The sequence below is a fragment of the Vicugna pacos genome, chromosome 32, assembly GCF_048564905.1.
Source record: "Vicugna pacos chromosome 32, VicPac4, whole genome shotgun sequence".
In the NCBI taxonomy this organism is placed as follows: domain Eukaryota; kingdom Metazoa; phylum Chordata; class Mammalia; order Artiodactyla; family Camelidae; genus Vicugna; species Vicugna pacos.
Genome location: NC_133018.1, coordinates 3,150,390 through 3,163,200, shown reverse-complemented (window position 1 = coordinate 3,163,200; position 12,811 = coordinate 3,150,390). Strand labels below are relative to the sequence as shown.

The 12,811-nt window shown below is 49.5% G+C and overlaps 1 protein-coding gene across 2 annotated transcripts in view; it reads left to right on the top strand.

Moving 5' to 3' along the window:
- Window positions 1–12,811, top strand: part of SPECC1L (sperm antigen with calponin homology and coiled-coil domains 1 like) — a 112,544-nt gene that overhangs the window by 60,598 nt on the left and 39,135 nt on the right. For both annotated transcript variants that reach the window (XM_072952856.1, XM_072952857.1), the window contains 2 exons: window positions 10,134–10,217; window positions 12,040–12,196. In XM_072952856.1, coding sequence (XP_072808957.1) covers window positions 10,134–10,217; window positions 12,040–12,196 — 241 coding nt within the window. The remainder of the gene's footprint in view (window positions 1–10,133; window positions 10,218–12,039; window positions 12,197–12,811) is intronic.

The following is a 12,811-nucleotide window of genomic DNA, read 5'->3' as shown; positions in this document are numbered from 1 at the left end:
GGAATTAGCAGACTTGGGGGAAGTGTTCCCTTAAGGAAGCTTGAGGGCTGGCTTCGTGGGCCTCAGGGAGCGCCAGGCAGGAGAGATTCAGGTGACAGTGGACCTGGCGCCCCACCGCGAGCCCGGGACGTGGGAAGCTGGTTGTGCACCCTGGGGGGACAGCGGACCCCAGGGTGGTGGTGCTGCCGCTGGCCCTGCACAGACCTGCCTCCACCCCGCTTCAGCTGCCGGGTCACTCGTCAGCCGTGACCTGAGGTCTCTTCTCCCCTCAGTGGGTCCTCTTGCTGAGGAAACAGCGTGGACGGTTTACATCTTTACCACGTTCCCCCGCCGCCCCGGGGAATCCACCGGGATTCGTATGTGTGCGTGGAGGTCGTCGGCCTTCGCGTGTGGACTGTCGGCCTCTCTGATGCTGTTCTTTGTCTGACTCGGGGATGATCGTGAGCACCTGGCTCAGGGCTCTCACGCTCCCCAGGCTCTCACACCCGCCGCAGGCTCCACCCTCACTGGCTACCATGGCCGCTGTCGTCGAGGTTGTGGGTGGCGTGGTGCCCCAGCTGCCCACCTCCCAGGTCCTGCTGATCCCTCCCTCCTCCGGGTGCTCTTTTTGGTCCTTCACACACACTCTTGCTTTTCCTCCTCCGTCTCTTGTGAGTGGTGGAGTGTCCATGGGCCTCTCTTGTCTGTCCGCGCTCACTCTCTCTTCGTCCTGTTTCGGGGCTGTGATTACTATCCCTCAGTTGATGTCTGCATCCTGTTCCTTTGGACTTGACACTGTGTATCCAATTCCTGTGTGACAGCTCCAGTTCGATACTGGAGACCCTCAGACTGAGTTTGTCTGGGACAGGATTCTCTCATTTCCCAGGCTCCATCTACCTGTAGCCTGTCTTCCCTGCCTCAGTTAATGACAGTTTCATCCTCCAGAAACTTTGGAGGCTCCTTCCTCCCTTCTTTATCTCAGACCCCATTCCTGGGACCTGTTCAGCTCTTTAGGAAACCCTGCTGGCTCTGCTTTCAAGTCCACCCAGAACCAGGGCCTTGCCCTCCCTCTCCTACCACCTCCTGGGTCTGAGCCACCACTGCTCCCACCTGGATTCTGGCAGAAGGTTTCTAATGCCCCTTGCAGTCTACCCTTGACCCTCCAGGCAGCCTGGTCTTAAAGGACGTAAGGTGGAACTGTCGTCCCACTCCCAGCCCTTGGCCAGCTCCCTCTTTCCAGGTTCTGCTGGCTTTCTCTTAGTGGCCTCCAGACCCTCCAGCCTGGCTTCATCCCTTTTTTCTCTTGGTCACTCTGCCTGGCCATTCAGGCTTCCTTGCTGTCCCCTGGGCAGCCAGGTACACTCCTGACCTGGAACCTCGAGCTGAACTCTTCTCTGCTGCCACACTCTCCTGGATGTCTCGCCCGCCTTCAAGGCTGCTCAGATCTCACATCCGTGAGGCCGTAAGGCCCTGAGGCTGTGCTGAAAGTGGTGAACCACATGCTGTCCTCCACACCTTTTCGCTCATCTCTCTCCCCTTAACTTTTTTTTACCCTTAGCACTTACCTTCTGGCCACTCGGTGTGGCTCACTTACCTTGGCTTACTGCCTGCGCCCCGGAGGGGAGCTCTCGAGGTCGGGGACTCGTGTCTGCTTTGTTCCAAGGCCCCCGCATCACCTGGAGTCGTGGGGCTCCTGATGACAAACCATGAGAACGGGAGGCCGTGTGAAGGCTGGTCTCAGTCTCGCCTTCTGCTGTCACGACTCTTAACCAGGTTTAGTGAGAGCTGCAAAAACAGGAGAGAGGGAAACACACGTGGGTGAATTTTATCCGAGAATTGCTGAGAGTGTGATCTTTCACTGTAAACCATCACTAGGGAAGGAAACACTTAGAAAACTGAGAGCAACCGAATGGTTCTTGGTCATAAAAAGCCACAGTGGTTATCCAAACTGTGATTGATACAGTAGGAGTCTGAGCGCTGAGTTAACTGCTTTTCTTTCTTAGTTGTCTCTTTTGTCTTGGCGTAAATCAAAAAACACAATCTGTCATTTTCAGTTTGAAAGTTTCAGTGGCTTCCTTACTGAACAATTGAAAGGTGCTGCTGCTTGTTCTACTGACTTAGAGAATTCGTTGTATCTTCCAGTTAAATATTTTATAGAAGTTCTGTTTTTTTGGTTCTGTTTTTCACCATGCTTGTAGATCACTTGCAGGAAAGTGTTTTAAACCAGAGATCTTATCATATAAATGGGCTAATCCGTTGTTAGCGTTGGCAGTCTGTGTTGTGACAGGTGCTGTGCTACTTCACTGAATCTCTGTAGAGAGATGTGAGCCTGTGTTTGCAGCCTGAGCAGTGGAGGGTGGGTCTGCTGCCGGGGATGTGGGTACCAATAGTTGGGAGGGTCTGCACGGCCCCCACCTGCACTGTGATCTTAAAGGTCCGGGATTAAGCAGAGACCTTGGCCGGACGGTGCTGATGGTTGGGGAGCCGGGGTTGCCCAGCATCCACGTGACCTTGGGTGAGTCACACTAGTGTCATCAGTTGAGACGTACAGGTATCTGAGGAAGCTGATTAGTCCAAGTACAGTCACGTTCCTTAAAGAAATGCATGCTGTTATCATCTGTCTGATTGTATTACTTGAGAATAGACATGTGAAAATTTTTAAAAATTCAGTATTTTGAAAAAAATTGATTTATGGTAAAGGTATATTTAATAAATGTGATACGAAGTTAGGAGGTTTTACCAGAAAGCCAAATCTTTGTTAAAAGTTCTCTCTTTACTTTTAAGCTGGAAGGAAAAGAACTTTGTATTAAAAAGTCTCACAGCAATGTTATTCTCCAAAGAGTAGATCTAAATCAGATTCTGATCCTGCCCTAGCTGGGAAATTCCAGGGAGAAATTCAGATAGAAATCCTACCCTTTTGTATTTACAGTTTAATAGATGTCCCTGCCCACCTTCCTTCTCTTGCCTGTGGTTCCTGGTGTTTATTTGTCTTGATAAACTAAACTGTCTGGCCTCCTTTGTTTTTCCCAACATATTATTATGAAAAATTTCAAGCATCAGAAAAATTGAAAGACGTTGTGTAGTGAATATCCACAGCCCTCTTCCTAGATTCACTGGCACTTTGCTGCAGTTACTTTATCATGTATTTGCCCATCCACCTACCCTTCCTTCAGTTCATCTTTTTTTTTTTAATGCACTTCAAAGTAAGTTGCATTAGTACCTTGTTGTGGTGAGTAGGCACTGCACTGTTTGTTTAAGGTGCTCTCTCTGTCTTTAAACTCTTTCTTTTGAGATAAGTTTAGGCTTAGAGAAGAGTTATAAAAATTTGAGAGAAAGTTCTCGTAAACCCTTCACCCAGCTTCCCTTACGTGAACACCTGCGTGACCACAGGCAGTGTGGTCAGAGTGTCAGGAACTAACCAGGCTTTGGATCTCACCCCTTGTTCCACTGATGTCCCTTTCCTGTTGCACAGCAAACTCAGGATCCCGGTTTGCATTTAGTTTCTCACCTCCTCAGGTCTCACCAGTCTGCAGCAGGTTGTCAGTTTGGGTGTGTCATGCTGAGGTTCTGTACTGTCGGGAAGGGTGCCCCTTCTTGGCGCGCCACCACATCAGGGGCACGTGTAACTGTAACGTGACCTTGATCGTTGGTTGCAGTGGTTGTCTGCTGGTAAGTAATAAATATCCTATTTCTGCTTAAACTTCCTCCTGCTGATTTTAGCGTCTGCTGTATATTTTGCCTGCAGCAGTTATTACCATGTTCTGGCGGTGATTTTCTGTTTCCTCATCTTCCTGTAAGGAATTATGTATATTACGTTATTATATTTATTGTTATATTTATAGTTATTTGTATTAGTATAGACCCATGGGTATTTATTTTGTTCTGTGGGTTATAGTCCATTACTGTTATTTATTCTGTTGTTCATATTATTTCAACTTTGGCCATTGGGAGCTCTTTCCTCTTTTCTCTACTCCCCTGGCCCCAAGTCCCACCCCAAGCTCCAAAGCGCTTTCTCACTTTGCACACCTCAGATGACCCAGACTTGGTTTTCCTGCACCAGCTGTGGAATTGAGGGCACTTAGAAAGTAAGATCTGGGTGCCAGTGATGCTCGCTGCCTGCAGTTCCCCTCTGGACAGAGCTAGGGAGTCTGTAAGTAGGTGTACCAGCCCCTGCATACACACCTGTGACTGTTCTCTGTCTGTCTGTCTGTCTGTCTGTCAGAAATCGTGCATTTATACTGATGCCTCTGACTCCAGACTGCACCTGAGTGTGCATCTGGCCTTCTCCCTTTCCTCATTTGTGACTTCTTTCTCCTGACAGTGAGAAACCTAGCTCTCGTTATCTGCAGCGTATTTACTTAACTTGATGGCCCCAGGTACGCATGTCCAGTAGCTCCAGGACTGCTAAACCGTGCCCTGTGAGAAGCAAATTTACCAGAGCTGTGTTTGCAGACAGTTCTTTTTTTGTGTTTAGCCTGAGAGTATCCAGCCAAAGCACCTTTCTTCTCAAGGTTACTTAGGTCTGCTCCCTTTCTCACGCCCTCTTGGGGTGGCTATGTCGTGCTCTTGTGGTACAGTTAGGTTAGTTTTGTTGCAGTGTGCATCTTATCCCCCCACCCCCAATACCGGCTGATAAAAAGAATTACATGCAGTAAAATCCATTCTCCGTTCTGTGTGTGGTAGGATGTTTGGTAGCATCCCTGGCCTCTGCCCACTAGATGGTAAGCCCCCTCCAGGGTTCCAGCCGCATCCAGCCCCCTAGTTGTAGCAGCCAGAAATGCCTCAGGACATTGGTATATTGGCCAAATTGCCTCAGTTGAGAACCAGAGATTTGGTTCTCACAGTTTTATTTGTCTAATGTCAGCAGAGAGATGGAAACTATAAGTGAGACTCAAATAGAAAATTCTAGCTGTTGCATGTTGTCTGCTATTTCCACCAGAAGCTTTAACATATTAATTATAGTTATTTTATTAATTTTTTTAATTTTTAAAAATTAAAAATTGTAATGTGTCAGTTACAATGTGTCATTTTGGGGTGTTAAGCACAATGTCCCAGTCATGCATACATATACGTATATTCATTTTCATATTCTTTTTCGTTAAAGGTTATTACAAGATATTGAATATAGTTCCCTGTGCTGTACACAGGAAATTTGTTTTTTTATCTATTTTTACATAGTGGTTAACATTTGCAAATTTCAAATTCCCAAATTTATCCCTTCCTACCCGCTTTCCCCAGTAACTGTAACATTGTTGACTGTGTCTGCAAGTCTGTTTCTTTTGTAGATGAGTTCATTAGTGTTCTCTTTTTTTTCTCTTTCTTTTTTTTAGATTCCACATATGAGTGATATCATATGGTGTTTTTCTTTCTTTCTGGCTGACTTTACTTAGAAATCATAGTTACTTTAAATGCTCCATCAGATAGTTCCAGCGTCTGTGCTGCATCTGTGTCTGGTTGGTTGATTGCTTTGTGTCTTGATGTAGTGAGCTGGAGGTATTGATTTTTTTCTTGTTTTTTGTATATTTTATAATTCTTTGTTGGAAGTTGGACATCATGTGTAGAACAGTAGAGTGGTTTTATGCCTTGACATGGGCACCTCTTTCCTTCTGCTAAATGTGGGATTTTGAGTTAATCTACTCAGGAGCTGGGCTGAGTTTGGTTGTTGCTGCGATGTCCTCAGTGCACAGCAGGCTTACACTTGTGCCATAAATACAGTGTGTTCAGAGTGGGGTGGAGGTTCCAGAGGATTTTTCTCGTGTCTCCTCCAGTTTCAGCTTTAGGCTGTCCTGTGCCTTGCATCTCAAGGAGGGCACACCTTATACTCTCTTAGCTGTTTCTGCTGAGGTTTCCAATTTGTTCATTAGTTGAGAACATATTTTCCTTTATAATGTTGAGATATTTGTCATAGCTGCTTTAGAATTCTTTTCTGCTAACCCTAACATATAAGTCATCTTTGGGTAAGGTTTCCATTTCTCTTGAGTGTGAGTCAATTCTTCCTGTTTATTTGTATGTCTTGTAATTTTAGATTGTATCCTGAGCTGTGTGAATTCTGAATTCTATCTTGTTCCTCCACAGAAGCTTAGTTTTTGTTAATAAGCAGTTAATTTGGCTCACTTCACACTCCAGTCTCTTTCCTTCAGTTGAAATAGCTGTTTTGTTATTTTTCCTTAATGCAGCTCCTTGGAATCTGAGTGCTTCTGGATTTCAGGGGCCAGTGAGATTTGGGCAGATTTATATACAGGATTCATGACTCCGTCCTTTCTAGGACTTCCCCCCTCCCTTCGCTTTCCGGCAGCTTTGGTTGTCCCGAGTTACCTCCTCTGCTTCTTCAAGGCGGTAAGGCCATGGGCTGGCTACCAAACCCTAGCTGCCCTGCACGGCCTCCCCGGGGGCCTGCACTCGGCCCACAGCCATAAACCTGGGGAACTCACCCAGCGCTGTTTCCTTCTTCCAAGTATAGGCGCCTTTCTTTTTCTTTCTTCTCTTGGTTTCTCTTCAGTGCCTTTAAGTAGTTGATCTTCATATTTTCCCAAGATTTTATAGTTGTTTTCAGCAGGAACATTGGCCCATTTGGAGCTATTCCTCTGTGAACAGAAGTTGGCTATTTAGGCTCCTGTTTATAAACCACTGTTTTGCCTGTAAATTTGATTTGGGAAACAATAAAAGGACAAGTGCCCATACCTGTTTATTTCTATGATTTCTCCAGTGAGAGACAGAAGTGGCCGGCCTGGTGTGCTTGTGTTACCGTGGCCTGCCCGTCCGGAGCAAGCAGTATGCCTTTGTGGTTTCTCCCTTTCTCCGAGCCCTGGTCTCGTCCCCCGGCCTGCACAGATGCTTTAGCCTCGCGCTCTCCTCTTATCCTCCTGGGTCTTTGGCTTGACCCTCTCTGCCTGCTCCCTCCCATCATCTGAAAATGACCCCCCCCATCTCTCCCGTCTCCCCTGTCTCCCCCGTGGAGAAGAAGTGTCTCCCCTTCTCCTGTGGCTCCTGCACCCTATCTCCTGCCCTTCCCAGCTTGTGTCCCACTCGCTTCTCCAAGGTCTCACCTCACTTTTGTACCCACAGGATATGAAGTTACTCAGGACTTGCGTGGCACTGGTTCATTCTCATCTCATCAGCTGCATGTTGATTATTTCCAGAACTACATATATTCGCTGACTTCGTATCTGCACTTCCTCTGTCTGCTCCGTCCACATCCTTCCCCAGGTACCTCATAGGGTTCTCACATTCCGTGTGTCCTCACCTCTTCCTCCCATAGTGCTCTTCCCTTTGTCACCTCTGCACATGGAGCTGCCCTCCTCTTCCTCCACATCCAGGTGCCAACAAGTCTCGTGATCCCGCCTCATTGAGGAACCCTCCGGTCTGTGTTCCTCTCGCATCTCCTCTGCTACCACCCCAGTCCAGACCACCCTTCTCTCTGCTCTGTAGTTGAACCCCTCACCCTGCCTGCACTGTTACCCTCCGGCCCCCGGCAGCCGGACGGATGTCCATCTAAGGAAGCCTTCCTTGGTTCCGCGTTGCCAGCAGGTGGAGTCCACAGCCTCAGGCCCGGCCTGGGCCTCCTAGCCGCCCCTCTGTGTGCAGCACTGCTGCCTTCCGTCTCTTTTGGTGTCTGCTGAGCATCCCGCTGGGAACGCACTCTGCTTTGCCTGTAGGAAACCTATTAATTATCCTGCTAGTCGTAACCGAGATGCCGTTTCCCGAGGAGGACTTTCCGGCCCTCCTCTCCAGAGCAGGTCACGTCCCCGCTGTATTCCCTGAGCCCCTGGTACCGGTCTGTCCTGCTTCCCTCACTCGCGGTGATGTTTTGAATGTCTGGCTTCCGCTCCAGACTCCAACTTCCACGAGGGCAAGTTCCTGCCTCTTTTTCCCTTTCTCTGACCTTTGCATCACACCCAGTGCCTGGCAAGTAGCAGACACCCAGGAGGTTTTTGTTTCATGAATGAATTACAGACAAGAACTGTGCCCTAAGGCAGCAGAGCAGACCGATCACTGCAATGTCTGATCTCCTCCCTGCTGTGCTCAGCTGTCATGTTGACTTGTTTCCCGAAAAGGGACACGGCGGTTGGATGTAAGGTTGGGGTCCAGCCACCGTGCGGTGGAGTGGGTGCCTTCCCCTGCTCGCCAGGTGCCTGAGCCACAGCGGGCTGTGCTGTGCCCAAAGAGACTTGCCCAGCAATTCTGCCATGAAGAGCTGTGGGGGCTTTCAGGGCCTTTCTGTACATCTTCAGGAAGGAGCTAGTGGCCTGTGCCAGGGACTGTCCACAGAGTGAGACGGACTTGGACCCTTGGACATGCAGTGAGAGCAAGGCTGGCCTGGGCTGGGCAGACACTCGCAGTCGCGTTGTAAACATGCTTCGTCGTCGTGTGCCTGCAGGGTCGGGGGAGATGCAGCGGCTGCCGCCCTCGCCACCCCACCCCCCGCCCGCTGCTTGCCTCGGCCTTCACACTCCTTGTCCCAGTCCTCTGTCTTGTAACCTTTCTTCCTTCTTTCTCTGCTTGCTGTGTTCCTTGAGAGATGAAGGTTTTTGGGAAATGACTGGTTTCATAACCATGAAGTAGGCGTTTTGATTAAATTTTAAAAGGTGATATCTGTTTCCTACTATTTCCATGTTCCATGAACTTGGCTTTGTCTGTCAGACTTTGTGCACAGGGCGCTCCTCCTGGGAGGGCACTCGCCGGCCACAACAGGGTCCAGGATTCTGACCGCAGCCCGCTGGTAGGCTCTGCCCCGAGGTGGTGGTGATTCAGGACAAGGGAGGTGCAGCGGCTCTGGGCCACGGGAGTCCTGTCTTCGTTCAGAAATAAGCTCATCTTTCCACTGCCTTCCCTGCCAAAGTGCTATGCGCTCCTCATGCCTGGAAAGTAAATTTTGGAATGATGGGTGTGCTGTCCTTGAAAGGTGCCATCATGTGACGTCACTTTTGACATCGTGATATTTTGAGAGGGAGTATTTTTTAAATTGCCACTTCTTGAAAAGAAGTGCTGACAGGCTGTTTGATGGTTGTAGGTCAGGCTTGCCTCTCCCTGTCGGTGTGTGTTTGCAGTGGGGACGGTCTCGGACAGTGAGCCTTGTCCCCAGGAAGCGTGACACCATCACACACTGCGAACACCCAGCAGGCAGGACTCGTCTGCCCATCCTGGCACATGTCGTCCTGGCCCGATGGCAGCCTCGCTGGGGTTGGAGCCCGAGGTGGGGGTGCTGGTCTATGTTCGGGGCTCCCACTGTGGGGAGCAGGTGCTGAGGACGCGATGTTGGAGGGAGGACTCAAGGCTGCGGGGGTGGCCGGGCAGAGGGCGACGGAGGCGGCAGTGGGCAGCCGGCCAGTGTTCATGGCACTGCAGGGTCTCCCAAGATGGCTTGGGAGCAAGGAGGAGCTCCGCAGGTGGGGCCACACACTTAGTGGCAGCGGCGGTGTCCTCCTGTCCTTCCCGAAGGTTTGGAAACGATGGCCACTTCCACGTTGCCCTCAGACCGGAGCCCACTCGCCTGGGAGCAGCCTGTCTCCTGCCGCCCTCTGTTCTCCGCAGGCCCCTCATTTACTGTCCCTAAATTGAATGTCCTTGTACCTCTGATCACTGCCTGGCTCAGACGCTGCTCCCACCCCTCTTCCCCGGCAGCCAGGCCTGCATCTGACAGTTCATGTCCTTACGCGGCAAAGGCTCCCCGCTGCCTGAGGGGAGGTGATGGCTGCCCCCTCTGGTCTGACGGCGCTTATCATCCTGCTATTCCGGCATCCCCCCGACTTGTCTGGTTGTGTGCGCGTAACTTCCCTACTAGCTCCAGGCACACAGGCGCGAGGCTTTTATTTAGCTTGTGCTTTTAGACCCAGGTATAGGTATAGCAGGGGATCTTTGAGTTTGGGTTGAATTGCATCAGAGGTAAGTAGCAGTTGGTTGTTTAGAAGCGTTCAGCTGTGTTGAATGTCTCATCTCTAGAAGTGAAAACTGAACGGACGCTTTCCCGTGTTCCTTGTCTGTGGAGCTGTTCTGTGTACGGACTCCCTGGGGAACCGTGGAGCTCCCAGGCCCCCAGGCTGGGAGTGAGGGGGGAGCCTCAAGGACGAGGGGCGTGAAACTCACCACCCTGCTGCCCTTGCTCCTTCAGGTTCTGGGGTGGGGCTCTTTACTGTGAATCTTTCCACTCTGTGCAGAGCATCTACTCAGAACGTCTTCAACCAGCCGACCTGCTTCTCTGCCCAGAGTACCTGCCATGGAAAGTGCCAAGACCATCTCAGGTAACACCTTTTACCTGGAATTTCCTTTAAAAAGAAGTTTTGGTAATGGTACTGAGTACTTTCTCTTTAGACTTATTTATAGCATCACTTGCCTCTTTTGTTCTTGAGTTGGTTGTTTTTTACTCTGAATTTCCCCTATGGTACCTTCCAGATTCTATAGAAATCACATTTCATGGCCTTGATTTTAAAAATAAAAAACAAGAACTAGGTAGTTCCATTCACTTAACAAGTGTCCATTAAGTGCCTAGAGTGGGTTAGAAGGTGTGCTGAAAATACAGCTTCATACAGAGTTGATTTGGTTCTGAAAGGTTAGGGTATTTATCCCAAGATGTGTCATGATGGGTTTTGAAGAGTTGTTTCAGAGCAAACCAAAAATTCTCTGGAAGCCAGATTTTTTCAGTGTGACAAAGCCCCCCCGTCAGTGGTAGGTTTGACTGGCCTCCTTTGTTGGCCTCCTAGAGCTAACACTTTGGTTTATCAGTTCATGTTAACATCCTCCTTTCTTTCTCCTTAGACACTGGACCAGGAGAGGAGAGACTCCTACAGCTCTGCCTCATGTGGTTGATGCCCCGCTTGTACAGGATTTAGTTAGTGCAGTGGTCATACTTCTTAGCTGGGTCTTTAAACCAGTGGGAAGTCCAGCCAAAATTACAGCCCAAAGCCTAGATCCAGAGCCTCTTCCTCGAACAGAGTTCTTCCAGTTCTTTCTCAGTCTGTTTCCTCTGTTTTATTTAAAATTATGAAAGGTGTTCTCATTTAGTTTCCTAGCACACCACTTAAAAAGGAACTGCTGATTCAAGGCATGCAGAGATCTTACATGGACAGAAAAAACCAGAATAATTATAAAATTATGTCAGGAATATGTGAGTGCATCATTCTAGTAAGATCGTGCAGTTGGAGAAAGCGTCTGTCTCCTGGATCTTTAAAGACGTCACTTAACTGTTACAGAGTAGTAAGTAGTCTGTCTGTGGCTATCCTGAAATGATCAAGAGAATTTTAGCATTAAAGGGTCAGTTCCAGGCATCAGGGAAGATTACTGGTCTGTGACATTGAGTGTGTTCCCACCAGCCCAGGGTGATACAGATCACAGTCCCCGAGGTGAGAGAAAACTTGTCTGAGGTCAGGAACTTGGTCTCACATCTCATGTCTCACCGGGCTCAGCTCAGCACCCTGAGGACCTGCTCATCCTCAGCGCATCAGGCTAGAAGCCGCTACATTATTGACGGCTGAAGTGTCTGCTTCTACCTCACAGTTCCCAGGACTTTGTGTAATTCCAGCCAGGTGCAGTGTCTTTCTCCACCGGACTTTGAACGTTGGACCCTCCTGGTGGTTCTTATCTCTCAGTAGTTGACTTGACATGATACCTTTTGCTTTTCTGTCTCTTTGATTCATGTTTTTGAAAACGTGGCTTAACCCAGAATTAAGCAGAGCCCTGTAATTCAGTGTCCCTTTCCTTTCTATCCCTTCGGCAGTGCTGTGGCCGGGTTCGGAGGGGCTGTGCTGGTTTTAGTCGAGCCTATGTAGCTGCAGGTGGTGCTCTCCTTGCCCTTTGTTTGGGTCGTGTTTGTGGGTGCTCACGTGTGCCCTGAGGGCACCAGGAGTGTGCAGAGTGGATCAGACACACTGCCTGCCCTCGGGGCGCACGGGCTTCCCTGTTCCAACGGCTGTACCTTTTCTACAGCGCTTTTAACAAAGGAAATAAGAAATCCTTAATGTTAGTTTTTCCTCCTGTATGTAATTTCTCCACTGAAGAAGGTATCTCAAGAACTCAATTTAAAACGTTTTTGCTATAAAATGCGTAATGACCATTTGTCGCCATCAGTGTCTCGACGAAGCAGCGAAGAGATGAAACGAGACATGTCTGCAGCCGAGGGCGCATCACCGGCCTCGCTCATGGCCATGGGAGCCACGTCACCACAGCTGTCCCTCTCCTCCTCCCCCACGGCCTCCGTGACCCCCACCGCCCGGAGCCGCATAAGGTAGGGAGCAGTTAGTGCTGGTGCTCCCCGCGTGGCTCCCGGCCTCCGACGCGCGTGGTCAGCTTGTGAAGTGATGGCATTCGAGCACTGGTCCGTTTCTTTCTTTGTGTGTTATTAGATGTTTTCTGATCTGGTCTTCTGTGCCCAGTACTGGGAAACATGACGCAAAAGTGAAACAGTGAAACAAAGTACAGGAGGGAGTTATTTCCCCCAGGCAGCGGGTGGTTTTGTTTTTGTTTCTTTGTGGGTTTGCTTGGTTTTGGTTTTCTGCATTAGGGAACAGCTGAGTACAAAAGGAAGTGTAGTGACCCTGGAATCCTGGGTGTGGGCGGCGTGCAGGGGACGGGGCCTCGTAGGTTGCGGGTGGGGAGGGAGGGGTGTTTCTGCCAAGGTCAGTGTCTCCAGTGACTGTTCAGAGGATTCAGGGAAGGGTAAAGGAACAGGTTTCAGAACCTTGCTGTATACTGACTCTCAGGTCTGAGGATAAAGTAGAAGATTTGGTCTCTCAAGCTCAGATTATCTATACTTTTAAAGCCCTGCCTTGAGGGGACCGACCTCTTAGGAGAGTGGCCCACAGGCCATGCCTGTCAGGCCGGCCGGGGCGCGCAGTGAGGA